Genomic DNA, 27,320 nt, shown 5'->3' with positions numbered 1-27,320 from the left:
TAAACCTGCATGGCTATATGCAGTAATACTCAGTAAGGAGGAGGCAGCTTCAAGAACCTGGTCTACCCACATAAGATGTGCTGCACATCCACATGTGCCTTGTCTTGATTTTACTTTTTTATCTTCAGTCCTACAAGTAATGTTCATCTTTGGCAACTGGTATCTTAACATCTGATATTTCACTTTATATTGCGCATTCTTTTCCATGACATCATTCACAAGCCTGCAAAACAAACAGTACTACATGTATGGCACAAATCTACATCTGAGAGACACTACGAGCACCTTATTGTCTCCAGTGAGCTCAATGAGGGTACTTTACTAGAAGCTGCAGTGCGTTATGATTGCCTTTAAAAGCTTGTCAAGGCTTCAAATTGTAGCTTTTGGCTAAATGACATGTTTCCGCTCGAATCAAAATTCTGAAATCACAGAGCAGTGTGAGGTTGACACAAAGAAGCTACTTAGTATATAGATCTTGATCAAAGAAAACATGTAGTTGTCACTTTTCTTGTACTCACATTGCACAGAGACATATTATCTGACTGTCACAGCTCACAGCTTCAACATTAAGTTAAATGCACAGACTCATCTCAGTAACACGTCTCCCGCATCATTGAGCCATCTGTGTACTAGACAAAAAGACAGCTTATTAAAGTCAATATACAGTCAATCAAAGACAATCAGTAAAAGACTCATTTTCATGGATAGTCCAAGACAGGAGCACTTACTCATCTGTTTTTTCAATGCTATGTACTGGCTCGTCTCTTAACCCATGTTGTGACTCAGATTTGTCTTACGTTCAATGAGGTACTGATGCTTCTGCACCATCTCTGATCTTTATCAAGTCTCACAGTCTTGTTTCGTACTTGTTCAGTCAATTCCTTATCATGTTGAGCCATGTTAATACATAACTTCTTAAAGCTGTGGTGATAACAGGTTATTTTTTATAGTGATTACATGTGTAGTTATTCTCAAACATATACATAAAGATCAACTTTAAATAACAACATTCTCTCCTGAATACTATTTTTTTAAATTAACATCAAAGCCAGATGTAGTAAGATATGTTGTCAACCTTCAGAGCTGTTACATAGATATTGCTAAATGGAGAAGCAATGTTAAGTTCTACTGAAATACTCCAATAACAGCCAGTGACCACCTCATAACCAGAGCTCTCCAGAGGGGAAGGTGAAGATGGAAGATGGTGGAATCTAAGGCCCTGCGAATGCACAGGCACAACTGTCAACAGTCCCACAGTACATTGTGAATGCAGACACACTTGGACCCATCTGGAAAAGAACAAACAAAAGCTTAACTTAAGTTACACGGGAAGAATAATAATCTCAGTAACAAGCCTCAAAAATTGTGTGTGCTAAAGTGACACATTCTGTGTCTCGCCACAGTCTGTGCAATGTCAAAATGTCCAGAGCAAATCCATAGAACCCAACACACACACACACACACTCACACACACACACACACACACACACACACACACACACACACACACACACACACACACACACACTAACACCACCCCCCTTGTCAAAGACAGGCTCAAACAAATAACTCACTTAAAAACCATCTGTTAAATTAATAATTATTTTAGCAGATGGAACAATTAACACAACAGAATAAATGTAGAAAAACTGAACTTGGTAGCATTAGCAAAAGGACAAAGATGAGATATTTCTCATTAATGTTTAGTTCCTTATGCATTAACCAACTAGGATGATTAATATATTTTTTAATTTATTGCATTCCTCATTGATTTATTTAATTAAATCCACTGCAATAAGGGGATGAATTAAAAAATAACTTTGAACCTTGAACCTTCGTTTATCTGACAAAAGTAGAAAGAAAAGATTTTCTGTGTTTCACTGACTATATTTTGTAAATACTGTATAAGCAATAATAAAAATTATTACTGGCAGGCATAACACCAGTGATCCATTGATGAATCATGAACAGACAACTGAAGGCTTTATTAGTTTTACAGTATTAAGTCATTCTTAATATTGAGCCAAAGCTCCAAACAAATCAAGTAAGAAATAAGCAGTGTGATGAAAACTCATATGAAAACTCAAATAGCAGGAAACTGTGAAGCTGACCCAAAGAGCAATTTTCATTGCCCATGCCTGTCTATGAATCTTAACAACTCCTTGACATAAAAGAGTAGGAAGGGACAAGCAATGGTCCCTTTATATGATGATAAAAGGAATCACCAGTAAGGCACCCAACAGGCTCATGTGAGAGTAATGTGACACTCTGGTACAGAAGTGCATGGTATTGAAGTGATAAAAGCAAAAATGTGCATAAACCAAACCCATGAAATCACCATGACTTCATTTTAAGCAGCTCATCAATTACATTAATTCAGTTTGGTGGACTGAAGTGAATATTCTCTTTAGTGTCATTCAACTTCACATTTAGATTGTAGGTGAATAGCCCACTCTTCTGATGCTGACTCCAGTCAGAAGGGCAGGTATTTAAGTACATCTGTTGGCTTTGAGCTGGAAAAGCAATTAACGCTCAGGACACAAGAGTTTAGAGGAAAGAAATCAATAGACCTTCTTAATCACTACACTTAACAGAACAAGCACTGAACAACTGCACTGAAGATGAGCGACGTAAACAGCACGCTGTTACATAAATGGTGAGAAAAGCTAACCTGTAAATATACTCAAATTAGAATGGAAATACATTTCCACCAACATCTTACAGTGAGTTTTACTGTAGATATATGGGGTGAAAGGTCTGATTGGGAATCAGGGGAATATGAGTGTAATGATTAACAGGTACATTTTAGTGTAAGGATGCCTGAGTTGAATTTGAATTATCAGTCTTGAGATGAGATGAGATACTCTATTCTGAGAGTGTCCACATAAAACAAAAGGCAATATTAAGGAGGAAGTGCACTCTATAATTCCATCTGGCTATTATATCTAAAGTTTTTTTACGATGTGAGGTGCAGAGAAATGGTTGTGAGCAGCAAATGTCCCCAAATCCAGTCTATAACATCATGATTTGCAAGGGGACACAAATTTGGCAGAATAAAGCTTCAAAATTCTAACTAACAAAAACAGCTAAATTTGATTATTGCTAAAATTATTGCTAACTCAGAAATGGGAACTTATAAACATCCTTTTTCATATTTGGTGCATCTAAAATATATATCAAGGCATTTATTGAAGGTAATGTATTTATTTGATGTCTGCTTAGATTTATCAGATGTCTGTTTTGTGTCATCTGCTGGAAGGTAGCGTGAATGACTTAGTAAGAAAAATTAAATGAACCGTATAAGTATAATCCCATGTCAGCTGCGTGGTGTCACCCTTATTTAGTTTATAGTACCGGAGTTGGAAACGATGCACAAAAAAGGGCGTATCATGTTTCCAAATGAAATGAAATTTTATTACCAGCACATCACAGTTATTATGAATCTGAAATAATCTGGACAGGTGTTATGAATCATTTGAGAAAATATTAGGAATGAGGCTTTGCAGAAGTTTATAATAAGAAGAAATATTATGATAGACTATCACTAATTATTATTACAAACTGTCACAAAAATATTTTGATATCTACGAAGGACCTACCATGGCTAAAACATATTTGTGATTTTCCCAAATTATTGAAGTTCATTCACAACTCAGCTGTGCTTTGCAGCTAGAAACAGAGCAACACAGACTTTGGCATGTATATGTAATCAGAGTATGAGTCATTTGACTAATTGATTCAGCTAAGCTTGATCACTTCAACTGCTCACTTCTGTCTCATTAGTCTTTATATAGAGTCTGGAAAGCATCTAGTTTTCCTGTTGGAGGCTGGTTTGCTGAAATTAATGGAGGAGGCCCAAGAGTAATTACCAAAGCACAAAAATATCTGAAAATGACCTCCTGTCAAATTGAAGACTGATGTCTCAAGTTCCACAACAAATTATAGGGAAGAAAAGTTGGCAAGCTTTTCACTGTTGGACACTGTTATCTGCGTAGGCAGATACAGTAGCTGGCAATAGTTGCAAATACTGTAGTTAAGGGGAAAATTTATGAAAACACTGCTGAAGTTCAAGGACAGCTTTATGCTTTGTTATAGCACTGCATAACTTGGTGAAAAATCATATTGTGATTATTGTGGGCAATACTTGCGAGTGTTATCATGAATCTACTTGCCTGGTTATCTAGGAAAATGCACAGATAACTAATAGTGTATTTTTTCACCATGGTCATCTGACCATCTATATATATAGATATGAACATAAAAAGGATGAGAGTAGAAACAGGTAAACGTCAGGCTGGGGAAAACAAGGAAGCCAATAAGAAAATTTTCTGGAAGTCTTGGGCTGCTTCTTTCATCATGACCAGTAGACTAATAATGGCAGTAGCACATCCAGCAGTATTTCCTCATTTTGCCGTTGGTGTGGTCCACCAACTCCTGAGGAAAAATACTTTGGGAAGATCATTCACTCCATTTCGTGCTGAGATGATACTGTATGTTATCTCAGGGCTGCCAATAGATTTATATCTGAACATAAACAGTGACCAGAAAGCTGTAGAGTCTAAATGTAGTCATTTCATTTTATTTATTTTTTTTTATAATAAAAAATATTTGTAACATTCTTTACCAACAAGAATACAATGGTAAAAAATTGTATTTTAAATAAATAGCACTACATATAAAAAATAAGAAGTGCTGCAATTTTCCCAAACTACCATTTCAACAAGTTCTACTGTAATATCTTTAACTACAATTTAATATTTCAGAGAAATAAAAAAAAGGATTCTCTTTTGCAGGTTTGTCTGACAGACCTGTACTTATTTTCATTCCAGGCACAAGTCCACACATCATGTGAAATATAAATATATATGAGAAAGATCTAATGTTGCTAGGTGACCACAGAAATAAGCCTAAAATTAGTGATATAATCCAAACCAATAAATCGTGTGTGGGTTGGAAAAAAAGCTTTATGTATTACTCTCTTGTGTGGCTGTGTCATTTGTATTTGTTATCAAAGTCAGTACTAATTAAACATTAAGTAAACATATCTTTATTTAAGATTTATCACATGCATTTTATATAAAAGACAATTCCTCTTCCTGTTTCATTGTAAAATTAGCTATAGTAATTATTTGTCATAATGCTGATAATCAGAGACAAATACTGACCTCTACTGTAGTTGTTGTGCTATGTCAAAACAAAAATGCAGGATAAATATGCTCCAGGCTGCATCATATTCAGTTGGTTTAGTTGAGTCTTAGCAGTCTGCTACTGCTGCAGCTGTTTGTAATGCCTAGAATACTTGTGATCAAAACAACTTATACATATGTCATATACATGTAAGTCTTTCACCTTGTTAAATCAAAGAAAATGTGGTAAAATGAATTCACTGATGGGGAAGAAAGTCTGCCGCCTTAACGTAAAACCCAAGTCTCATAAGTATGGTGAGAAGTCCCATGTTCACCCTATCATCAAACTTTTCAAGTCATATGAGTACTTGTTTTAAGAAATCTAGATTGCAATGTTTTGAGGTTGGACGTGATACTAGATCAATAACTAGCCACAACAGAGGCATCAGTCTTTAATAATCATTTGGCTAACTCAGGAAATTGTGGTGAAATCCTACAGTTCCAAGTCACCTATACCAGAATGTACAGTGTTACATATACACTTCAGGGCAATGCAACATGGACCCAAAATGTTGATCTGGATTTTCACCTCAAATCATCTGGAAGAATCCTCTGTTATCCATCCTCTCTTCCTCAGTAGTAATAACTTCCAAAAACAGCCACCACACAAAACAAGCGGTCCTATGGAGGGAAAAACACAGCTTATTTAAAAATGTTTTTTTCTCTCTTCACATCTGAGTGAACACAACAAAAAACACCTACATTCATGAAAACATCTTCTGCATAGTTGTCTGTGTCAGCATCCCACAAACACCTGGAAGACATCCTGGCAAAGAGGCAAGAGGAGACAGAGCAAAGAGAGACATAAAGGTTACTCTTTGAAGAACCAAACAGAACTATTGTCTGAAAAACCCAATGTAATGTAATGTGATTGAAAAGGGAACAGTTTTAAAGAAATATTATTGCTATAAAAATTGCAATGAAAGCTTTAACTCTAGTGTTGTTTTCTTGTTTTTTGTTGTTTGTGTTTTTGTACTGTTCCACCTATACCAATGTAATGTAGTGGTCTACTCCTACTGAAACATTGGTTGAATAATGCTATTTTCATACTAAGAACTTCTCTTGCAGCCTCTTAATCTGTTCCCTAACATATTCAACAGTATTCAATTGTGTAACAACTTTTATCTGCTTTACCCAGACAAAGTAGCATCCAAACCTAATGAATATCACATATTGTAGACATACAGATTCTTTTTGTTTACCAGTACCAAATAAGCACTCACTTGACTCCTTGCCCTCGTTGCTCTCCAATGACCACCTGCACGACAAGCTTATAGCGGTCAAATCCTGCATCTATTGAGGAAGAGAAATTAACTGCATATCAGTAACTGTGCAAACACTGTTTAGGGACAACACAAAGCAGCCAGACTGCACAATGAGCAGAAAGCATCACTCACTCTTCACTTTGTCCTTAATGGAGTCTGCCAGTGAACGGGACAGGTTTGGGACTTCCTCTGGGTCGTACTGCACTCCAGACAGTCTCTCCCTCACTATTTCACGAATATGCTCCTTCACAATGGCTGGTTTAAACCTGTAAGAAGTAACAGGGAGCAACAAGACAGGCAATTAACCTCAGTGTCTACTGGTCAACGTATCCAAACATCATCAGCTTCTCACAATACTGAATCACCTGAGTATCGAGTAAAGGTAACCACATACAGCTAGTTAGTTTAGGAAAACTGGGTCGATGACTGAAGCATAACTCACACTTCTCCACTCACTGTCCTCACAGGCAGCTAATGTCTAGTTAGTTAGCTAACGGACAAACGTCTTAGCTAACCACAAAGTTTAATGGTACTAAATACAAATATTGTCGTTTAAGAACCATAACACGTTAATTAGACGGATGCAAATCGAGTCAATCTTAGAAAACCTTAGGAAAGATTTATTTATCATCAATTCTGACCACATGTAAATAGCGGCTAGCTGCAATCTAACTGTTAGCAATGAACTCGCTAGCTTTACTTAACTAAAATTATATTTAAGCACTTCGTTCGACTCACTTGTGCTGATGATTAGGTCGTATCAGGTAGGTATCTGACCCCTCCATTACATGTCAACAATATATCAACAACAAGACAGAAGACATGAAGACAGGATCGTTGCTAACAAGCTAATCTTTGCAGCGTTGTACCCGTTACCATAGGGACGGCTTCTTACAATTTCCTGTTTCAAAATAAGAGTCGCTACTGTTAAACGATCTAAACAGTAAATTATATTACTGTTTTTTTTATGGTTTACTTCAAATTACCACTTCAAGACTAATAATAAACCTAAAATAGCCTTAGCCTTCCATTTTCAGTTCTGTTTTGAACTATGCTAGAAGTTAATAATGTGGTTCTTAAATATCAATTTAAATATCAATATGCCAGTCTCACATACAAATTAAATCTACATCAAATATCTCAAACTATGCCTGAGGGGATTGAAAGTGCACACTTCATATAGGTATTCACATTTGTTCTGTTTCAGATAAGGAAAGCTTTTTATGATTGTGTCCTAAAATGTGGCATCATCTTCCTTTTGATCCTTCCCTTTTACTTCTACCTCCATTGGTATCTGCAATTCACAGAGACCTTTTAACATGATGCTTTCAAAGCCTCTTCAACTGCAGTCAAATCAGAGTATTTTTTTCTCTTGGCTTCACTTTTTGATCAGTTTCCAGCTTTGACAGGAGCGGGGATGCTGAGACCTTTATCATCTTCTAAATTTGCCCAAACTGCATCATTTGTCCATTATGTACAGTTTCAATTTTCTAAACTGAAACTGTACATATTCAACTCAAAGTTTTACATACATATGTGTATTATTATTGTTTGTTTAGTATAAGCTGATGTTAAATGCTAAGTTTTCACTCTTCTAGTTCCTCCTCTGGTAAAATTGCCTAGAAATTGCATTAAAATGTGCACTTTTTTTTGTACGGTTTACAGTACGTTGCCTGCCAAATAGCTAAATGTAATGTAAATGTTGCCTCCCACTTTCATCTGGTCTATTTTCCTCCCAACTTACCTTTGTTGTATACTTTTGTGTATTATCTCTGTGAATCTGGCAAGTAAAAGACATGACTTGACTGACATGATAGTTACTGCAGCATGAATGGAATCAATTAAGTCTGGTAAGCACGAATCACTTGAGAGTGGGACTTAACCTTCACATGAAGCATGCTCAGGAAGAGGAGGCAGGCATTTCCACGGATCTACTGTCAAAGCTACTAAATGGAAAGGATGATGACAGTACATCAGTAGGAGTAAAATAAAATGAAAATGCCATTTCCTGCAAAGTCGTTCCCATCTGTTTGAACAAAATATAAAGATTGGTGTATGCTTTTTATTTCCTGGAAAACAAAACACATCTCATGATCAACAATTACATCACTGTGGATCAAATGTTTGACCCCAGCAGGTGGCACTGTTGTGTCATTTTATTTGCAGTCCTGCCTCAGTGGGTGCTGTTCTTTACAGTGAAATGAAACTTACATAGGTCCAGCCAGATGCTTTCAGATATTTCACACATTAGCTTTGGGTGAAAGTGGCAGTTTACTGCTGTCTGGCAGTTCACTGCCACTGCAGTAAATAAAAAGCTAAGGTAATATTAAGTTTACAATCATCAGGGTACCCCAACTGCACAAACATGCACAAATTTGCATTTCTAAATCTAAATAAGCAAATGTCGTGACCAAAGATTTTATCTGCTTAACACTACTCTTGCAAAACAAGCACTTTATTCAGCGTCCTGTCGGTGGTACTAAACAACACCTGAAAGTTAAGGAAGTCAAGTTTAAGTTTCATTTTCCTCAAACTCTGCATTGGTGGAGCCACCGTCTATGGTGAGTCATTTCTTACAAAAGATCAGCTGTCTGGGTTTGTCTGGTCTTCAGTCACCAGCACCACTGGCTCAGGCAGGATGGCACAAAGCGAGTGGACACAAATGTTCCAGAATAAAACAAGTTACCTTGGACAAGGAGACTCCTGGCGTCTGGAGTTTGATGAAAATATTGAGCCTGAGTCCCCAAACCAGGGATGGAAAGAGTACATCAGGAAGACCTGTGCAAGGTCAGTGTGCTGGATTTGTTGTAATCACTGTAATTAATGTATTTTGTCTTAGTAATGTTTGTTAATTTGACTAGTGTGATAACTTTGTTACTGTTATTTTGGGATAAGTAACACTAACTCCCAACATTATGTAGCCAGATAGTCAATAACAGGGGTAAATCAATGGACACAATGTTTAAAGCTCTTATTAAGAAATATCTATCACATAATGTCTTTATTCACTGCTTCCAAGGGTCAGTTCAGACTTTTAAACTTACGCTTACAGGTGCATCGGAGATCTTATAAATAGGTTTAATCTCTCTAAATGTATTGTTGTAATTTAGAAATTCATGCCCTCTGTCATTTCAAAGCTTCAAATGCTCCATGTGCAGAAGAAGCTGGCCTTCCAACCGGGTGATGGTTGTCTTCCACATGCTCCTGAATTATGGACAGGGCACTGTCAAGGTCAGGCTTTTCCGTCAGAACTGCAAGAGGTGCACCGCAGCTCCAATGGAGAGGCCCAGCGTCACCACAGAGAACATTGACATCCTCCTGGAGAAACTGGTGGAGAAGATAAGAATAAAATGCTACAATGAAAAGTTAGGGACAAATCAAAGACGTTTCAGAACCGTTGATGTCAAAAGTCCCCATGAGCCTTCTCATTGTGAGGCCTGCATTAAAGGCATCTGTACTCGTAATTCGGCCAATGTTGGTTTTTAGTCAAACTTTTAATCATTTGAAGGCACTTGTCTTAAACTGAACTTTATTTATTCTTGATGTTTATGTCTAATTTTAGCAAATTAGACATAAACATGTCGTTGAATAATAATAATTGAATAATAATTTCTTTCATGGACATCTAATCTTTATTTTGGTTGTCAGATATTTAATTGTTTGTTCCAAAGCATTAAAAAGTCATATTAAATATATATATATGATAAACAAAGCACAAGCGAGTGTATTTGTGATTTTTTTTTTTTTCACTTACAGTAGATTGTTCTCATGTATTTTTTATTAATGAGTAAATATGGCACCAAATAAGAGGATAAAGAACAGGTTCACAGTCTGTCATAGAACAACAATCAGGTGCCAAAATGGACTAAATTAATAAAACAGGATTAGTCTTGAAGAAATCCTTTCAAAGATAGTAGACAAAAGAGTAAGAATGTCCTTATACTTCAAAATTCTCAAGAGGGAAACAAAACCCAATTTTATATTAAAACTATTTTAACATTAGTCACATATAAACTTGATGACACTGAAACAGATTTATTATTGGAACTAAAAAGTCTCTGACTTGAATATATTGTAAAGGTCACGACTGACCTCAGTATTTTCTATTCTTGACCAACAGTAAAACTTTTACTGTGAACACTCGACCTAAAAGTTTCAACAAAGTAAGCAGTCCTTACTAACAGCTAACATATGCATATTTTAATTAGAAATCAAGCAAATTTAACAATAATTAGAAAAAAAGAGATCTGGCTGGCAGGAGGTGTAGGGTGACAGCAGCGGAGTCCTGTTTCCACCGTTCATTTGCATGCAACCAGCAGTGATGCTGCCGTGGTCGCTCTTCACCTTCTGCAGGTCACAAACTGAGGTACCCAACATTTGCTGTGGTCCATCCTTGTTTTGTATGAAACCACCTACAGGGAAAGTAGCTACCTTGCAGAGTTTTACATTTTCCACATCATTTGCCAGGCGTGTGTTCACATGACGCTTGGCTTACGGTGGCCCTATGAATATCTGGGCCACAGCGGCAGAATTTCGTTTTACAGGAGTTTGTTTCCTAGATGAGTAGCAGGTAGGCCTTTGCTGTCTGGCAGTGGTTAAATTCAGCTGTCTACTTAGATAATCCTTCTATTCATGTGGTAGACGACTAAAAGCAAATATTACCTAGAAAACTTTGTGCTCTACAGGCAACTTTTAAAAGATCATCATGGCATCCAAGAATTGTGCACTGAAGGTAAACTGGCTTCTTCTGGTGCTATTCTGAATGTTAGGAAGTGTTATTTGTATAGAATTTTAAATGACTTAAACCTGTTTTTATCCGTTTTCCTTCCAGCGTCTCTTTACATTTGTCAGTCTGATTATGTTTGTTCTCATGTCAGGTAAGAAAATTACAGTATAAGTGTCTGATGTTGTTCTTTGCTCAGAAACATCAGCGCATGTGAAAGTATAGAGTACATTTTTGTATAAGATATTTGTAATATGGTAATTCATGTACTGGAGATGGGGCTGTTTAGTTTAATTTAATCTACTGACAAATAAGTCAAAGTATAGACTTATAATCTTTGACTCCTCTCATCAGCTCCATGCAGTGGCATGCACCAGAACTGCTCTCAGCCAAACCAACCGGCTCTGCTGGACGCTCTGAATTCAGTCTTCAACTTGAGCGCCATACGACCTGTCAAGAGAATGACAACCTGCACCAACGTCAGCACATTTTTCACCTTGTACGGGATACTGGGAGTGGTAAGTTTAGCCCTGAATTAGTTGGTAAACCAGGAGGAGTTGATGAACGTAGAATTGAAAATCATATTTCAATATTGCTAAATGATAACAAGTTTTTCTCCTTAACGTAGCTGCTTTTGTCTTCCAGGATGAAAAGGCTCAACTCTTGCTCACTTACATTTGGCTGGATTATGTCAGTATCATGATCATTCATGTTCACATCTCACCTACTGATGTTTGGGGATAATTATGTGCAGATTTGTGTTTGCAAATGATACTTAAGGTATTCTTGTTCTGTTATTTTAGTGGTGGATGAACGAATTTGTCAGTTGGGACCCAGCACAGTGTGGCACTAACAAGATAGCTCTACCCAGAGAGAAGTTTTGGGTGCCTGATGTCGTAATTAATGAATTGTGAGGTTATTTTTTATATTTTTGTTGTTTGACATGTATCCAAAACATTTAACTATACAGATTTCTTCAACTCAGCTTTGTCTTGAAGTTTAATACATGTCCACAAATCTGAAGCAGCACAGTAATTCTCGTTTTTGTTAAAGCTGCTATTCTCTCTTTTTGCAGTATGGATGAAAACACAGCCCCAGATGTGCCGTATGTGTTTGTGTATAATAATGGAAGAATACACGATGCTCTACCGGTCAAAGTCGTCAGCTCCTGTAACCTTGATATCTACACCTTCCCCTTTGACATACAGAGGTGTAATCTGGGTTTTAACTCTTATCTCCACTCGGGTAAGACAATGGGAAACAATATGTTACCGTTGGAATTTAGCTGTCTATTTTTTTTAATAATAAGATAACAATTTGTGTATTTTTACTCTCCGCAGCGGCAGACATAAAGATTTTCCTGGGGAAACCCACAGAAAACATCACAGAATATTCGAAAGCAGTGATGACTACTATGGGAGAGTGGGAGCTGTTAGACATCACTGCAGAAAAAGATCAACCCAACCCAGGCGTTAATGAAACTGATTACAGTGACATGCTTGTATTTCATGTACGTCGAAGTCTTTGAAACGTTATAGTTAACACCATAGTCATAGTTAACTGACTTCCAGGCTCAGATTGTGCGAGTATGTATTTGAGTAAAAAGTCATTTATATGTCATATCATATTAAAAATATTAGCTCCATTCAAATCTTCATCTTCATCTATTCTCCAACAGTGGCTACAGTAAAGAAAAGTGTTAAGTTAATAGGAAGCAAAATTTCTCAGCATTAAACTTTAAAAGCTCAGACTTCAACATAACATGTATGTTAGTTTCATTCGTAAATGAGCTACAAAGCTTAATTTAAATGAAGACGCTTTTTAAATGTGCATGATAACACCTGATAAAGTGTTTGTTTGTTTTTTTTCTCTTCTGCAGATCACGGTGAAGCGCAGGTCCACGATGTATGTGGTGAATCTCCTGCTCCCCAGCTGCTTCCTCATCACGGTGGATCTTTTCAGTTTCCTGCTGCCCCCCCAGACTGTGGACCGAGCTGCCTTCAAGATGACCCTCATCCTGGGCTACACTGTCTTCATGCTCATCATGAACGACCTGCTGCCCATCACTGGGAACACCATACCTCTCATAAGTCGGCACAACTTTTCTTTTCTACTTTTGAGCTTAATTTTATTCAAACTGCTGTGTTCAGTATGAAGACTAGAAACTACTAATACTACTATTACTACTACTACTACTACTACTATCTATTGAATGTCCAGAAAATACCAATTAACATTTCACTGTGTAAACCTTTGTTGATATTGGCGGACTCACTACTCCCACTCTGTTCCAGATGTGTTCTTCTCTCTCTGCCTGGTTTTGATGGTTGCCAGTCTACTGGAGACTATCGTCGTCACCAACCTGTTATGTGGCTCTGACAACTTCTCTCCCGTCCCTCACTGGATCCAAGTGCTCGTTCTGCAAATTCTAGGCCCTCTTGTTTTCCTGCCTCAGAAGAATAAAGACTTAGGTATTTTGTTTATTGAAATACACACAATAAAATTCTCTTGAAAGATTTTTGTCTTCAAAACAATTAATTGATTTAATTTGAAAAATAGACAACAAAGCCAGTGCTGTGATGGTGAAGAGAAGAGCTAATGAACAACCTCCAGAGGAGAGGGGGCCAGCCACAATGGACACAAAGGCCGTGGAGGAACTGAGGAACCTGGGCAAGGACCTCCAGGCCATCCGCCTCCAGGTGGAGCAGCAGCTCAGTGGAAAGAATTCAGAGGAGTGGATCCAGGTGGGTTTCATCATAGACCGCCTGCTGTTCGCCCTCTACATCCTGTTCTTATCAGTCAGCTTTATTACCATCATCATTATCTGGGTGAACTCATACAATACGTAGAATTTCCACTTTTACTCAATTTAAGTAGCACAAATTTTCAATAATCTTTGACAGATACAACATAGTACTGCTATTTGTAACATTATTCTCTTTAAGCAAATACATTTATGCTATAGATATTACTTCTACTACAGTTATTGTACTGCTGTTTATAGTAACAAATGGTAATGTGCTCATTATTGGACGCAAAATTACAACAATTAACAACTTAGTCTGTTGTGTTGTACTGTGCCATTGTATAATAAAATAATAATAAAATCACTTGGAAAAATTCTTGATTGATATTTATTTCAAACATAATGATCTTGTTCTAATTGTTTTTTTCATTACTTTTAATGAAAGCTTCGATTATTACACGTGTTCATGTTGTGCAGTAAGGAAATAGAACCAAATACATTGTGAAATAGTGTGAGTCACTAAATATCTGTTTTCAAAAACATTTGCTTAATCATCCTTAGAAAACAAATAATAAATAGGTATTTTGCATGGTCATGTGCTGTAGTTGAAGATGCAATCACAAGAGTCTGAAATATAGCTGCAGAGATTAGCAGGGACAGAAAAACTTTTAACGTGGTTGGTATCAGAGTTCTTTGCCGCACAGCTTAAAGTGTATTACTGTGTAAAATATCTGTATACTACATTCATTTGGACTCATGGGTTTAGCTCAACACACACTTTTTTTAAAGTGCACTTATGTATTTTGTAGTTGTCGACTAAAATCCGTGAAGACAGATTCACAGGACCGTCCTCAGAATCAGCTCATCACTCAAACTAACAACTGCTTTTGATCCTATGTTAATATGCTAATGTTTTTAGTGCGGCCCACTGAAAGTCAAGCCCTCTGTGCCACTGTTCATCTTCGTCTGTTTGCTCATGCACGGTGAGTACTATGCAGCTGCTGTGACTTTGTGTGCGTGTGTGTGCTGATAGTCTAAGCTGTCCTTCTGTAACATGTTGCAGGTTTTTAAGGGCTGTGAAGTTAAAGTTTGGGGTCATCGGTACTAAAACACCACAAGAGAAGCTTTAAACTGCAGAAAACAGAGTGTTAATGTAGTTTCAAACTCTTTATTCACACACTCACTACATGTTTGTCTTGTTTGTATGCCCCTTTTTTTTCTGTAGCGCCGTGCAATTCTGTCATGCTGAATTGCACTCAACCTCACTCCACCTCTCTGCTGAAGGCTCTTCAGCCGGTCTTCGATCTGAATCCCATTCGACCTGTTATTAACGTGTCAACTCCAACCTCTGTCAGCATTAGCTTCACCCTGTATGGCATTTTAGGAGTGGTAAGAGACATTATATTAACCTAAAAACCTTTCAATATCAACCAACTGATCATCATCATCAACTGTGTTGTGTAGTCTGGAAGTTGAGTCAGGGCAACTTGAAGGCCTAGAGGTCTAACGAGCCTTAATAGGCCCTAATAGGCTCGTTAGATGAAACAAAGGATGGGGAGGATGTGAAGAATGTAATAGTCATTAAGTGTGTCCAACCTGGTGTAGGTGTGAACCAGGTTGGACACACTCAATGACCAATTTTAGGTGTTAAGAGGGGTTGGGCAGAGGTGTGACTCTTACATTACAGAGGTGGAGTAAAACCAAACCCGCAGCATAAATTCTTGGTCCCTAACCAACTATCTTCAGACTAAAGAAGCTACTTAGATGAGTAGCGAAACGTTTCAACTTAACAAAAAGAAGTCCAGCTGCCATGAATCAACTTCCAGATAACTTGGACGACTGAGATTCTTCACCAACGTGTGTTGTGTAGTGTTAAAAGTTTAATATATTTACATCAACTTTGAAATAAACTGTTCTGATTCTGCATGAAACTTTCACTCGACCTAAATCGGTCTTTCTTTTTATTTATTTACTTTTGACTCCTGCAACTTTTCCTAAAAAATAAATGCTTGTACCGAATGCATCCAACCAAATGTTGGGGTCTTTTTCAGGATGAAAAGGCCCAAATCCTGACAACTTTTATCTGGCAAATTATAGTAAGTACGTTACAGAATGTTTATACTTTCATCCAAAGTGATTCACAAGTCAAGTACTTGTAAGTATTTCATTTTCTGGCTGGATACCAGTTAGTTTCTTGTCAATAATACAACTGATTACCTCTCTCCAGGCTCAGGAAAAGAGAGTCATAAAGTAGTTTTGCTGCTTTTAAGTGATTTTAAAATGGAAACGCCACCATTGTGATAAACAGTTTGATGTATGACGTCATCTAAAAGCTGTAGGTTTACAGTCAGTGGAGCTGGACGTACGTACTTGTTGCATCTGTATGATTTGTGTTGCAGACGTGGAAAAATGAATTCATTACATGGGACCCAGTTCAGTGTGGTTCGAAATGGATTACAGTTCCAAGAAAACTGGTCTGGGTGCCAGACGTGGTCATCAATGAATTGTAAGTACAATTCGCTAAATTGTAGATTTTACTGCAGCCTGACTTGATGAACATCCCTGGCTTGACTTCATTTAATGCCCTCATAAAATGTACTGGCCTACTGGTTCACCGGTTACCTACTGGGTTTTATGTCTTTACTTTTCTTCCAGTATGGAAAAAAACTCTGCTCCATTTGTTCCGTACGTCTATATTTATTCTGATGGCACCATTCTTGATGCACAGCCCGTTAAAGTGGTCAGCTCCTGTAGGCTTGATATCTACACTTTTCCATTTGACACACAAAACTGTGTTTTAAGCTTTAACTCCTACTTGTACCGCAGTAAGTATTGAAATAGATTTTTCAACTTTTTGATGTTGTTTCAGTGTTAATTTTCCTTATTGAACAGTGCACGTGGCCACGTTAAATTTCACAAAAGCTTTGACTGTTTTGTGTCTTCCTTTCAGAAAGTGCTATAGAGATTACAAATTTTACATCTGCAGAAAACATATTAAAACATTCTCTAGCAGAAATGACAACTATGGGTGAGTGGGATCTAAGAGGAATCACGCTGAAGACATATCAGCTAGAAGCTAGTGATGGTGAAACGTTCCAGCTGATTCGCTTCTTTGTAAGTACGACTAATCACCACCATATATAAGTGGCATAAATTGCAGTAGAGCAATAATATGTCACAGTGCAAAAACCATATGGGTTGACCAGCTGCAATATGTTTCATGTCCCCACAGATCTCACTGAGGCGTCACCCCGTAATGTATGTAGTGAACCTCCTGATCCCCAGCTGCCTTCTCATCACAGTGGACCTGTTAAGTTTCATGCTGCCTATCAAGAGTGTGGACCGATCCATGTTCAAGATGACCCTCATCCTGGGCTACACTGTCTTCCTGCTCATCATGAACAACCTGCTGCCCATCACTGGAAACACCATACCTCTCATAAGTCAGTTGACAAAATCTTTTTCTGCCCCCAAGTGGCCAGAAATGAATAATCACAACTTTCATTTGATCAATTTAATCGTGTTCCTTTAAATTAAAATTCTTTTTGAAGCAGCTATTTAAAATAAACATTTGTTACTATCCCAGATGTGTTCCTGACCCTGTGTCTGGCTTTAATGTTGGCCAGTCTACTGGAGACTATCCTCATTGCTAACCTGATGTGTGGCTCCCCGCACGACTCTCCAGTTCCTTCGTGGATTAGGGTGCTAGTTCTTCACGTCCTAGGCCGACTGGTACTGCTTCCTCCAAAGCCCAAAGATCAAGAAGACACAGTGATTCAAAATCCTGACGCACAAGGTACAGTAGGGTGAGTGAAACAGCAACATGAGCTGCAGAGGTCAAGCTAAAGAGTCAGAGCTGCCATCCCCTCCTCTCTGTCCCCTTTGCAACAGAAGTGAAACTCTCCTCTTTAGTGTCGGGGGACGGTGAGACGTCAAAGCAGAAGGGACCTCTGAATGAGGACGAGGCCCTGGAGGAGCTGAGGTGCCTGGGCAGAGACCTCCAGGCCATCCGCCTTCAGGTGGAGCAGCAGCTGAGCAAAAGCCAGGGCTCAGACGAGTGGGTCCAGGTGGGTTTGGTCATAGACCGCTTGCTGTTCTGTCTCTACACCCTCTTCCTGTTATTCAGCTTCATTACCATCATCATTTTCTGGGTGCAGTCAATAAACACACCCTGAAGATGTTATTTCATATACTGGAGGATTTCGTTGACATGAATTTTCATATTAGACATATAACCGTCCTCCTTTATCTACTCGTCTCTAAGTTTTATTTATTAATTTACCTGTTCTTGATGATGTGTATTACAGTCTTGTTCCTTGTTCTTCCTGTTAACTCTTCTCTTGCAACATAACTTTGATATACTTTAGCTTCAGTGCACCACTGGAGTTACAACTAAACATGTAAAGAAGTTCCACAACCACGGGGACGATGATTATTCTTTATTGTTTTTTTATCTACATTTTTTTTATTGAGAGATATTTCACTCTCAAATATGTGATCTTACTAAATGAAACTTTGAATTTCAAGAGAAAACATGCAGCAAACAGTAATTTGGTTCAACATTTATTATGTAATAGAGTAACCATGTGCCTGAAATTGAATAAAAACAAGGTTCCATACTTCTATGAAACCTATCTTGTGTTTTGTCTATTTATATCTCATTACATTCCCCTTAAAAACTCAGACTTTTGGTTGTATTTATTTTATTAATTAGCACCTTTCCCATGTACTTTGTCTTTGATATTATTCTGAGACTTCATCACAAGTTTCTAAAACAGGCCTTGATGTTACCACAGGCGGAGGTGTTAAAAAATAAAATGGCTGACTGGTTATCGAAGGTGTAGAACAACAAGTCCTGTGTTTTTCTGTGTGTGTGTGTGTGTGTGTGTGTGTGTGTGTTTGTGTTCATGATCCACCTGCCCACACACACAATTTCAAGTGTTTAACTGTACTGAGTTATAACAATTAACGAGGAACTTATTACAGAAACTTACAGAAACTTATTCTGCTGTTTAGAAAAACATTTTCTTCAAAGTTTTGTATGGAAAGAAACAATGTGTACGGTACAATTTCAATAGTTAATGAAGCAACTAAATGTACATATACAATTAGGGTAAATCTCCAGAGGATTAATGTTAGTGAAAAAAAATCAACAGTGAGCGTGTGCACTGCCAGTAGGAGCTCTCTTTTCTTGGTTTGGCATCTGGTTCAGAGATATCCAGCATGAGTCCGACTCAGAGGAGCCTCACTTTCATCTCAGGTTTACTCTTTACATCAGGTAATAACCTCCTTTTGTTAACTGCTCTATTGTTTTATATGAATGTGGGTTATTTTCCATTTCATTGAAATTAGGGTGTTAGGAAATATTGATAATATTCTATTTATTTTTTGTGTTTTTCCTGGCAACTTTAAATTAGCTCTTATTATAGCAATATCGCAACATTTATATCACTGTATTACCCATTCGAGGTGGTTATTTGGGTCCAGTTAGGATAAACAATGATTGTTCAAAGCTCATCTTCTGCTTCAACATTGAGGATTTGGAAGATTAAAATGACACTTATTTTAATACCCACGACCACTTTCTCGTCAGTGTCCCTGTGTTACAGTAAACTGATTTGTAAAGAAGGTGAGAGTGGTCCAAGCCATGAGTCCATCCAGGCTGTGTTCGACCTGCAGCCCTTCAGACCAGCAGTGAACCTCAGCAATCCCACCATAGCAAACATCTCCTTCACTCTGTACGCTGTCCTCGGAGTGGTGAGATTAATTACTTATCTAAGAAGAAAACCAACAACACTTAAATACAGATTAAAAACAGAATACGAACATGTGTTATGTAATGTAGCTAACATACACAATTTTAACGAAGATCACCTCATGTTTGCTGTAATTAAATTGTCAATTTACTTATTCTATCATGCTAAAATTCACTACTGCAGTTCAGATTACTGATTATCATGTGCATTGTTACAAAATAGTTTGACTTAATGTCGTTTACCGTATTTAGAATGAGAAGACCCAGATACTCACTACTTTTCTGTGGCTAAGACTGGTGAGTAGCATGGAAAGACACGAACAGTATAAAACAGCATGGTCTCAGATGTGCTGAGTTCAAGTGCATTGTTTCTGATGAATTCACTGCAGTACTGGAATCACGAGTTCCTCGTTTGGGACCCTGATGAGTGTCACGGCGTCACTAAGATTTCTCTCCCTGTGAGGCAGCTCTGGTCTCCAGACATCATTGTGTATGAGTTGTAAGTTCTGCAGCTTTTTCCTTGTTTGAATGCAGAAATTGCTAAAGTTATTTTACCTACATTCTCTTCTATTTGTCTCCTTTAAATAACATCTTAATTAGTTTATCTGCCATGATGATTCTGTTTATTTCTTTGTCTTCATCCTGATTCCTTCATCTCCAACCCTTCCAGTGTGGATGACGATGTTTCCCAGGCGTGCCCTTATGTCTACGTCAACCACACGGGCAGCATCCGCTGGGACAGAATGCTGCGGCTCGTCTCTGCCTGCAACCTGGAGATATTCAGCTTTCCTTTCGACGTGCAGAACTGCACATTCACTTTTGGCTCTTACATGCACACCAGTGAGGAAAATATTTACACACGGGCTCACATGAGCACATCGCCAGACGAACATCTAGTGATAGGCTAAACATCAAAAAACACAACCTACGTACACTAAAGTTGCCTCTATTGTGGGTCAGAAAATGCAGCTTGAGTTATTTCAGCATAATTAGTATGAAATAAATGTAAATACAAACAAAAAATTCAGGGTATTTATTAAGCTTTATAAAATGAATCAGCTAAATTCTTGACTAGGTGGCTTTGATTGCACTACAGAACTGTCAGCTTTTCCCTGTCCCTCACTGTGTTTCTCTCTTTCACAGTAAAAGATGTGAGGGTCAGTCCGGCTCTGACCTTCAAGGAGATGTCTCTGAACTCAAAGCGTTACCTGGAAGCCAGTGGAGAGTGGGAACTGGTGGACATACTGGGAGATGCATCCATCCTCCAGTTTGGCGTCGACGAGTGGGACATCATCACGTTCTGGGTTAGGGCAACCAAGTTATACATCCAAAATTAAAACATCAGCAATAACAATCACTTTTCTTAAAATGAGGAATAAGAAAGTAAAATGAATATAAACTTTTTGTCTCTCCTCTTCTCCAGGTGGTAATAAAACGGCGTCCAGTGCTCTATGTGGTCAACCTGCTCATCCCCAGCTCCTTCCTCATGCTAATCGACATCCTGTCCTTCTACCTGCCCCCCCACAGCGTTGACCGCGCCTCCTTCAAGATGACCCTCATCCTGGGCTACACTGTCTTTCTGCTCATCATGAACGACCTGCTGCCTAGCACAGCAAACGGGACACCTATCATAGGTAACATCTCTGTCCACTTCTTGAATGTCTAACATATGACTTTTTTAAATGTGTTTACTTCTATCTCTCAACTTCCATGCAGGTATTTATTTCTCTGTGTGTCTGGCCCTCATGGTCATCAGTCTGCTGGAGACGGTCGTCATCACCAACGTCCTCCACCACAGCTCCATGAAATATCAAGAGATTCCAAGCTGGGTGAGGGTGGTGGTCCTCAAACACATAGCCAACCTGATCTGCTATCGCTGGCCAGAGGGCCTCCAGACGCCATCTAAAGCACAGACAGAAAAACCCGAGAGCTCAAACGGCAGCTCAGGCTCGTGTATCAGCCAACAGGCCGACCAAACTCCCACCCAGCACCCGTCCAACAGTGGAGGCAAGCAAACAGCAAATAATCATTAGCACTGTTAGTCACTGTTAACATTGGCAAGCAACAACTAATCGACATGCAAGAAATAGTTTGTGTGGTGCATTAAATTTTAATTTCTATGTGTTTGCTATAATATAATTTATCTGCAGGTAAGTTATCTTTAAACACCCAAACCGGTGCAACAGGTTACCTGATTCCAGAGAATGCATCATTTTAATTTGCTATTCCGAGTAATTGTGATCCCTCCTATTGCTGTTCCTCCGACAGTTCAAGCTGCTCCACCTGAATTGCAACAGATTTGCCAATACCTGGGTGACCTTCGCTCACACCTTACTTCCCTGCAGAAGGAGAATAAGTTGCAGGAGCAGTGGTGCCACGTGGGATATGTCCTCGACTACCTGCTCTTCCGCATCTATCTGCTGCTTATCTCCTGCTACGCTCTGGTTATTATCATCATGTGGTGCATTTGGATCAGTCTGTCCTAATGGACAGGGGGTGGATGAGGGCTGGGGACAATAAATTTTTAATCCAGTGGATATCAAGGTTTAAGTGTTAGCCAACATTTATCTGTTGTTGTGGACCAGTAAGTAAATGCAACATAATGGTTTTGGGTTATTGTAGCACTATAATGTACCTCATCATTAAAATAATCATTATCAATCAATCATTTTCCCATATTTTATTATCTGTTTGTGATTTAGGTCCCAATCACTTCAGTTTAATGAGTTTGTATCTTACTGTGTGAAAATAAAAACTAAAGTGTCAAAATGACTTAGTGTAAAAACAATTAGATGAGTAACAATGCAACAATATTCAACATTATGAATGATAGAAATAACAATAAAGCATTTTAAATCCTCTACTGTACTTTTTAAAACCCTGAAAGTGCTTTTTTATATTGAAAAAGGTATCAAGAAAGCACATTAGGACAATCAAATTCAGGAGCTATGCTGTTGCCATTGGTGATCATATATCTGTGTGGTGTTACTCAAGGTTTGATTCTTGGATTTCTATAATTCAACCTGAATGTTCTATGTCAAATATCTAAAGGCAACAACATTGTATAGATAATAGTAACAGTGATGAGTAAATATCAGTATGTAAGCATCATCTTTGTAACGCACGTTTGAATGCAGATTTTAGACTTTAGTTTAATAAACTACTAGACGTGAAAGTCCAGTCCCAACAAGCCACTAGCATGACCGTAGACTTTTGGTTGCAGTATCTTTAGCTTCTGTAAAGTCTGCAAGCTTGACCCAATTTAATCTGATATTGTGTAGGGGCTGTGAACAAAATGATTTAGCTCAGTCTAAAAATGAATTTGTACATCCGGCATCACTGTCATTAATGAAAGAGATAAAGCATCAAACTACTGACATGCACGCTACTGTGTTTGCCTTCACGTCAGCTGTCACCAATACAACTTGTTGACACAATGACACTTGTTAACACTAAAAACTGGTTCTACTGATCGAGAACCTCTCGTCCTAAAGGACACAGAGGCACCTAACACGACAAAGGCTAAACTGAGACAGAAAATGACAGAGGAAAGGTCCACTGAGCTCATTTTCATCAGTTTCACGCTGCTTCTTGGTAAGATAAAAAAAATTTTTACTGTCCATGTTTCCAACTCGTGATTTTTGTTTTTACTTTCTGCTTTAAAATCCAGGTAACGTTGTTGCAGCGTTGAACTGCACCAGCCCAACTCCTGAAGCGTTGTTTGATGCACTTAATGATTCATTGTTCACCAAGAATCAGATCCGTCCCGTAAAAACCTTTTCTCATCCAGTTAACATATCCGTCAGTATCACTTTGGTGGGGATTTTAGGAGTGGTGAGTCTGCATGCATGCATGTTTTTAATTGATTTAAATCGATAAATAATCTATGTGACAGCGTTTGATTAAATTAAAATGTGTTTTAATTGTAGGATGAAAAGTCACAAATCTTGACAACTGTCTTATGGCAAGTTCTTGTAAGTTTTCAAAGCTTTGACGTTACCACCAATAAACCCATTATTTAGATTGTACTCAAGCATTTCTCCAGTTCATTTGTAGAGGTCTGTCTTTGTGATAACATTCACATCTTTAGCGCTATCAAACCCGTCTTGTTCTGTGTGATGTAGCAATGGAATATAGAGGGGCTGAGCTGGGATAAAGAGGAATGTGGAACTTCAAGAGTCTCTGTCCTGCGCGGAAATATTTGGGTCCCAGACATCGAGATCGCTGAGTTGTAAGTTAAAAGGATAAAGAGATGTTTGTGAGCTTTTCAAATTAGTGTCCAAATTGGAAACAGACATTAAACCTTGTACAACAGAGAAAAGAAACCAGTAACATGAATGCTTGGTAAGCTGTTAAAAACTATGACTCTTAAAACCAGACATATTATATATGTGTATTTCTATATATTTCTATTTATTTCTATCTTTTCCAGCATGGAGGAGGATAAATCTCCCCAAGCTCCCTACGTCTACTTGTATAACACAGGTCTCGTTTATGACGATAAGCCGGTGAGAGTGGTCAGCTCCTGTCGACTGGTGATCTACACGTTCCCCTTCGATATCCAAAACTGCTCTCTGACCTTTGGATCATATCTACACTTTGGTAAGTCTGCCAACTGCTAACATGACTTTTTATAGTTTTAGAAAACTAAACAATACATACAAATAGATATATAGTGTTAAAATGTTCCAGTGTGTATGGATGGATGTGTATATATCTATATGTTTACACAGATGACTTGACTGTGCTTTAAAAACTCAATCAGGGTTTATTTGATCTGAATCAGACGAGTACAAATAATTTACTTGGAGAAAAGTCACTTGAGAACACGTCAACAACGTCATTTCAATGTTTGTCAAACCTCTAACGCGTCATTTTAAGTGTCTGTCACGTCATTACAACGCTGTGCTGTTCAATGTCATTCTAGCTTCGGATATAAGCGTATTTCCAGACATCACCGCTGAAGAGACCCTGCAACAGTCCAGACATGTGCTTCAGACCAATGGGGAGTGGGAGCTCACAAACATCACAATAGCTCATTCCACCCTGGTGCTAGATGTCGGAAGCTACTCTGAAATCAAATACTTTGTAAGATTTTTTAAACAGAACTGAACACATCAGCTTATGTAGGATAACATTAAAGAAACATAAAGCAGAAGGAGATCATTCTCCAAAGTCTGAAGAAGCCTGCATCTTTTTTTTTTATTCTTAAGATCATCCTGAGACGTAGGCCGCTCCTCTATGTGGTGAACCTCCTGCTCCCCAGCTGTTTCCTCATCACGCTGGACCTGTTCAGCTTTCTGCTGCCTCCTCAAAGCGTGGACCGGTCCTCCTTCAAGATGACCCTCATTCTGGGCTACACGGTCTTCCTGCTCATCATGAACGACCTGCTGCCCGTCACCGGGGAGACGACGCCTCTCATCAGTGAGTGACACCTGGGATTACTTATTAAGAGCTGCTTAGTTTGACAAACTGGATTTCATTCATCACCATTACGTTGGAGTGACAGAACGCACCTCTAGCAGTTTTAATCAGAACCAGTCAACATTAATGCTCACACTTAACAAGGTACTTCAAAACCCCTTTCTCCTGATTTCTGCACTTTGTGTTAAAGTGTCTTCACTCTGTATGTCTGCATATGTGTTTACTTAGATCTTAGCATCCTGGTTACAACCTGCCTCTCACAGTAGCCCATAAAAGACACAACCCACAAACGTCCAGGATTCCATACTGTAACAGAATGTAGGAACAGGTTGTTCGAGTTTTGATGTAAACATCATTTCCAAATCCTGCAGACATTTTCTTCTCCATCAGTCTCGCTCTGATGGTGGCCAGTCTGCTGGAGACGGTGTTTATCACTAATATCCAGATCAGCTCCAGCCAGTACAGTCCGGTGCCTCGTTGGCTCAGCGTTCTCGTGCTGCAGTATCTAGCGGTTGTTGTTTGCATCCCTCCGAAGAAAAAGACCAACCGGGTCACAGTCTTCTTCAACCGATCTACTGGAGGTATATTTGTAAATGTGGTAAATATTGTATGTATTAGACAATTGGAAACATTTATCACTGTGATGTTGCATTTAATTAAATTTACCTTTTATCAGCAAAGTTTGATGTTCAAATATACTATATGAAAAGAGTGTTTGCCCAAAACCAGGATGTGTCCTCCATCACTTTATTGAAATGTACATTAAAAGCATCTTTTAAATGCCAGTATGAACATGAATTATGTATTATAAAGAACGATTTACTTCATTGACAGATCCAACATTGAATTCCAGCGTCCCAGTGGGAGAGCTTCAGAGTCTGTCCAACACTGGACCTAACATAAAATACACAGACAGAGACCTGGCTCTGGAGGAGTTGAAGAAGCTGAGCAGAGATCTTTTGGCCATCCGTCTTCAGATGGACAAACACTTTCTGGGAAACAACACTTCAGAGGAATGGCAAATGATAGGGGTGGTCATCGACCGCCTGCTATTCGGCTTGTACATCGTCTTTATCACCGTCAGCTTCGTCACCATCATATGTATCTGGGTCTACAGCAACTTTAATGTAACATGATTCACTAGTGGGTTCAAATATTCCCTCTCCATCACTAAAATCATATGATCGTGTGATGAGACTGAATGTTCGCATGTATAATTCATTACAGTTCATGTACAGGTAGACCCATAAATAACGAAACAAAGTAAAGTTTCAGCTTCAATTCAATAATGTGACATTAACCATTCATTAATTATATCTTCACCACGGTTCAGCAGCACCTCAGAACAGAACAGACTGTAGGTCCCATAGGTGAAAGTGAGGACAAACAAACAAAAAAAAAACAGTGTGAGTGGTAACTGGAGGTGTTAAACAACAAGTCCTACTCTGTGTGTGTTTATGATCTTGACCCAGCAGCATACTGCAGTTTGTTTTACTGCAACATGTTCCACAGACTGCAGTACATTTACTGCTTGGTGTTCGTACATAGATGGAAAACTCAGATTCTGTTCTGCATGCCGTTTTTAAAAATATGAGGTTGACGTCCAAGTGAAACTGTCACATTTTATCCAGCAGGTGGTGCCATGTGTATGTAGATTATTCTGTAGTATATAGGTACAGTGAAACTTCTACATTACAAATGTCCTGAGAAAAAAAATGTTTACTCAAGTACAGTATATAAGTCCAGTTTTAAGGTCCTTGCACTATATTTCCATTTTCTGCTGCTTTACACTTATACACACTAAACAACAGCTACTAGACTTTACCCGTCTTGTTCTGTGTGATGTAGCAATGGAATATAGAGGGGCTGAGCTGGGATAAAGAGGAATGTGGAACTTCAAGAGTCTCTGCAACATTAAAGTCAAGCTTATGTATAATCCAATAACATTCATTGTTGAAATTACCTTTTCCTGTTTATATGTAATAATCTAAAGTATGTTTTAATCCTAATATTTTTATAACAGAATGTACATAAAAACTGTTGAATGGATTAGAAAAAAATATATATTTCAATTCTGCTAATTTTTCATTCATATTAAAATAAATAGAACTTTGTGAGCTCTTCTTCCACCAAGATTAATTTACAGCATAGAAGCAGATTACTGATTAATAAAATAACTTACAGGGTTAGCTGTGCTACTGTCCCAACGGTTCTATCAACA

The 27,320-nt window shown here is 38.3% G+C and overlaps 4 protein-coding genes across 7 annotated transcripts; 3 read left to right on the top strand and 1 right to left on the bottom strand.

Moving 5' to 3' along the window:
- Positions 1 to 1,190: 1,190 nt before the first annotated feature.
- tctex1d2 (Tctex1 domain containing 2) lies at positions 1,191 to 7,491 on the bottom strand. Of its 3 annotated transcripts, none has more exons than XM_026344806.1 (6): positions 7,190 to 7,491; positions 6,584 to 6,717; positions 6,410 to 6,479; positions 5,889 to 5,952; positions 5,716 to 5,807; positions 1,191 to 1,289 (listed from the first exon to the last, which is right to left on the bottom strand). In XM_026344806.1, the coding sequence occupies exons 1-5, from the start codon at positions 7,234 to 7,236 to the stop codon at positions 5,760 to 5,762; spliced, it is 363 nt and encodes a 120-aa protein (XP_026200591.1). In that variant the 5' UTR covers positions 7,237 to 7,491; the 3' UTR covers positions 1,191 to 1,289; positions 5,716 to 5,759. The 3 variants fall into 3 exon arrangements, with proteins under 3 accessions (XP_026200591.1, XP_026200590.1, XP_026200589.1); XM_026344805.1 differs by lacking the exon at positions 1,191 to 1,289 and adding an exon at positions 5,566 to 5,636; XM_026344804.1 differs by lacking the exon at positions 1,191 to 1,289 and having other exon boundaries at positions 5,566 to 5,807.
- Positions 7,492 to 8,754: 1,263 nt separating this feature from the next.
- On the top strand, positions 8,755 to 10,163 carry si:ch211-276k2.2 (receptor-transporting protein 2). 2 transcript variants are annotated; one of them, XM_026346433.1, is made up of 3 exons: positions 8,755 to 8,771; positions 9,064 to 9,238; positions 9,589 to 10,163. In XM_026346433.1, the coding sequence occupies exons 2-3, from the start codon at positions 9,090 to 9,092 to the stop codon at positions 9,935 to 9,937; spliced, it is 498 nt and encodes a 165-aa protein (XP_026202218.1). In that variant the 5' UTR covers positions 8,755 to 8,771; positions 9,064 to 9,089; the 3' UTR covers positions 9,938 to 10,163. The 2 variants fall into 2 exon arrangements, with proteins under 2 accessions (XP_026202218.1, XP_026202219.1); XM_026346434.1 differs by lacking the exon at positions 8,755 to 8,771 and having other exon boundaries at positions 8,930 to 9,238; positions 9,610 to 10,163.
- A 147-nt stretch (positions 10,164 to 10,310) lies between these two features.
- LOC113152913 (5-hydroxytryptamine receptor 3A-like) lies at positions 10,311 to 18,467 on the top strand. The gene is made up of 19 exons (XM_026346435.1): positions 10,311 to 11,183; positions 11,283 to 11,328; positions 11,529 to 11,692; positions 11,820 to 11,864; positions 11,978 to 12,084; positions 12,250 to 12,419; positions 12,515 to 12,684; positions 13,054 to 13,264; positions 13,469 to 13,645; positions 13,734 to 13,918; positions 14,840 to 14,903; positions 15,146 to 15,309; positions 15,972 to 16,016; positions 16,320 to 16,426; positions 16,576 to 16,745; positions 16,871 to 17,034; positions 17,153 to 17,363; positions 17,507 to 17,716; positions 17,812 to 18,467. Exons 1-19 carry the CDS (start codon positions 11,157 to 11,159, stop codon positions 18,093 to 18,095), a joined length of 2,721 nt encoding a protein of 906 aa, XP_026202220.1. The 5' UTR covers positions 10,311 to 11,156; the 3' UTR covers positions 18,096 to 18,467.
- A 714-nt stretch (positions 18,468 to 19,181) lies between these two features.
- On the top strand, positions 19,182 to 27,018 carry LOC113152462. Its single transcript, XM_026345723.1, has 17 exons — positions 19,182 to 19,677; positions 19,928 to 19,972; positions 20,065 to 20,174; positions 20,346 to 20,515; positions 20,819 to 20,979; positions 21,099 to 21,309; positions 21,392 to 21,682; positions 21,944 to 22,119; positions 23,170 to 23,269; positions 23,346 to 23,509; positions 23,605 to 23,649; positions 23,800 to 23,906; positions 24,108 to 24,277; positions 24,603 to 24,763; positions 24,889 to 25,099; positions 25,471 to 25,680; positions 25,934 to 27,018. The coding sequence occupies exons 1-17, from the start codon at positions 19,420 to 19,422 to the stop codon at positions 26,233 to 26,235; spliced, it is 2,892 nt and encodes a 963-aa protein (XP_026201508.1). The 5' UTR covers positions 19,182 to 19,419; the 3' UTR covers positions 26,236 to 27,018.
- Positions 27,019 to 27,320: the final 302 nt, after the last annotated feature.

This window comes from Anabas testudineus, chromosome 4, assembly GCF_900324465.2.
Source record: "Anabas testudineus chromosome 4, fAnaTes1.2, whole genome shotgun sequence".
Lineage (NCBI taxonomy): Eukaryota > Metazoa > Chordata > Actinopteri > Anabantiformes > Anabantidae > Anabas > Anabas testudineus.
Note: the sequence above shows the minus strand (reverse complement) of the source record. Positions and strands in the feature narration are given on the sequence as shown.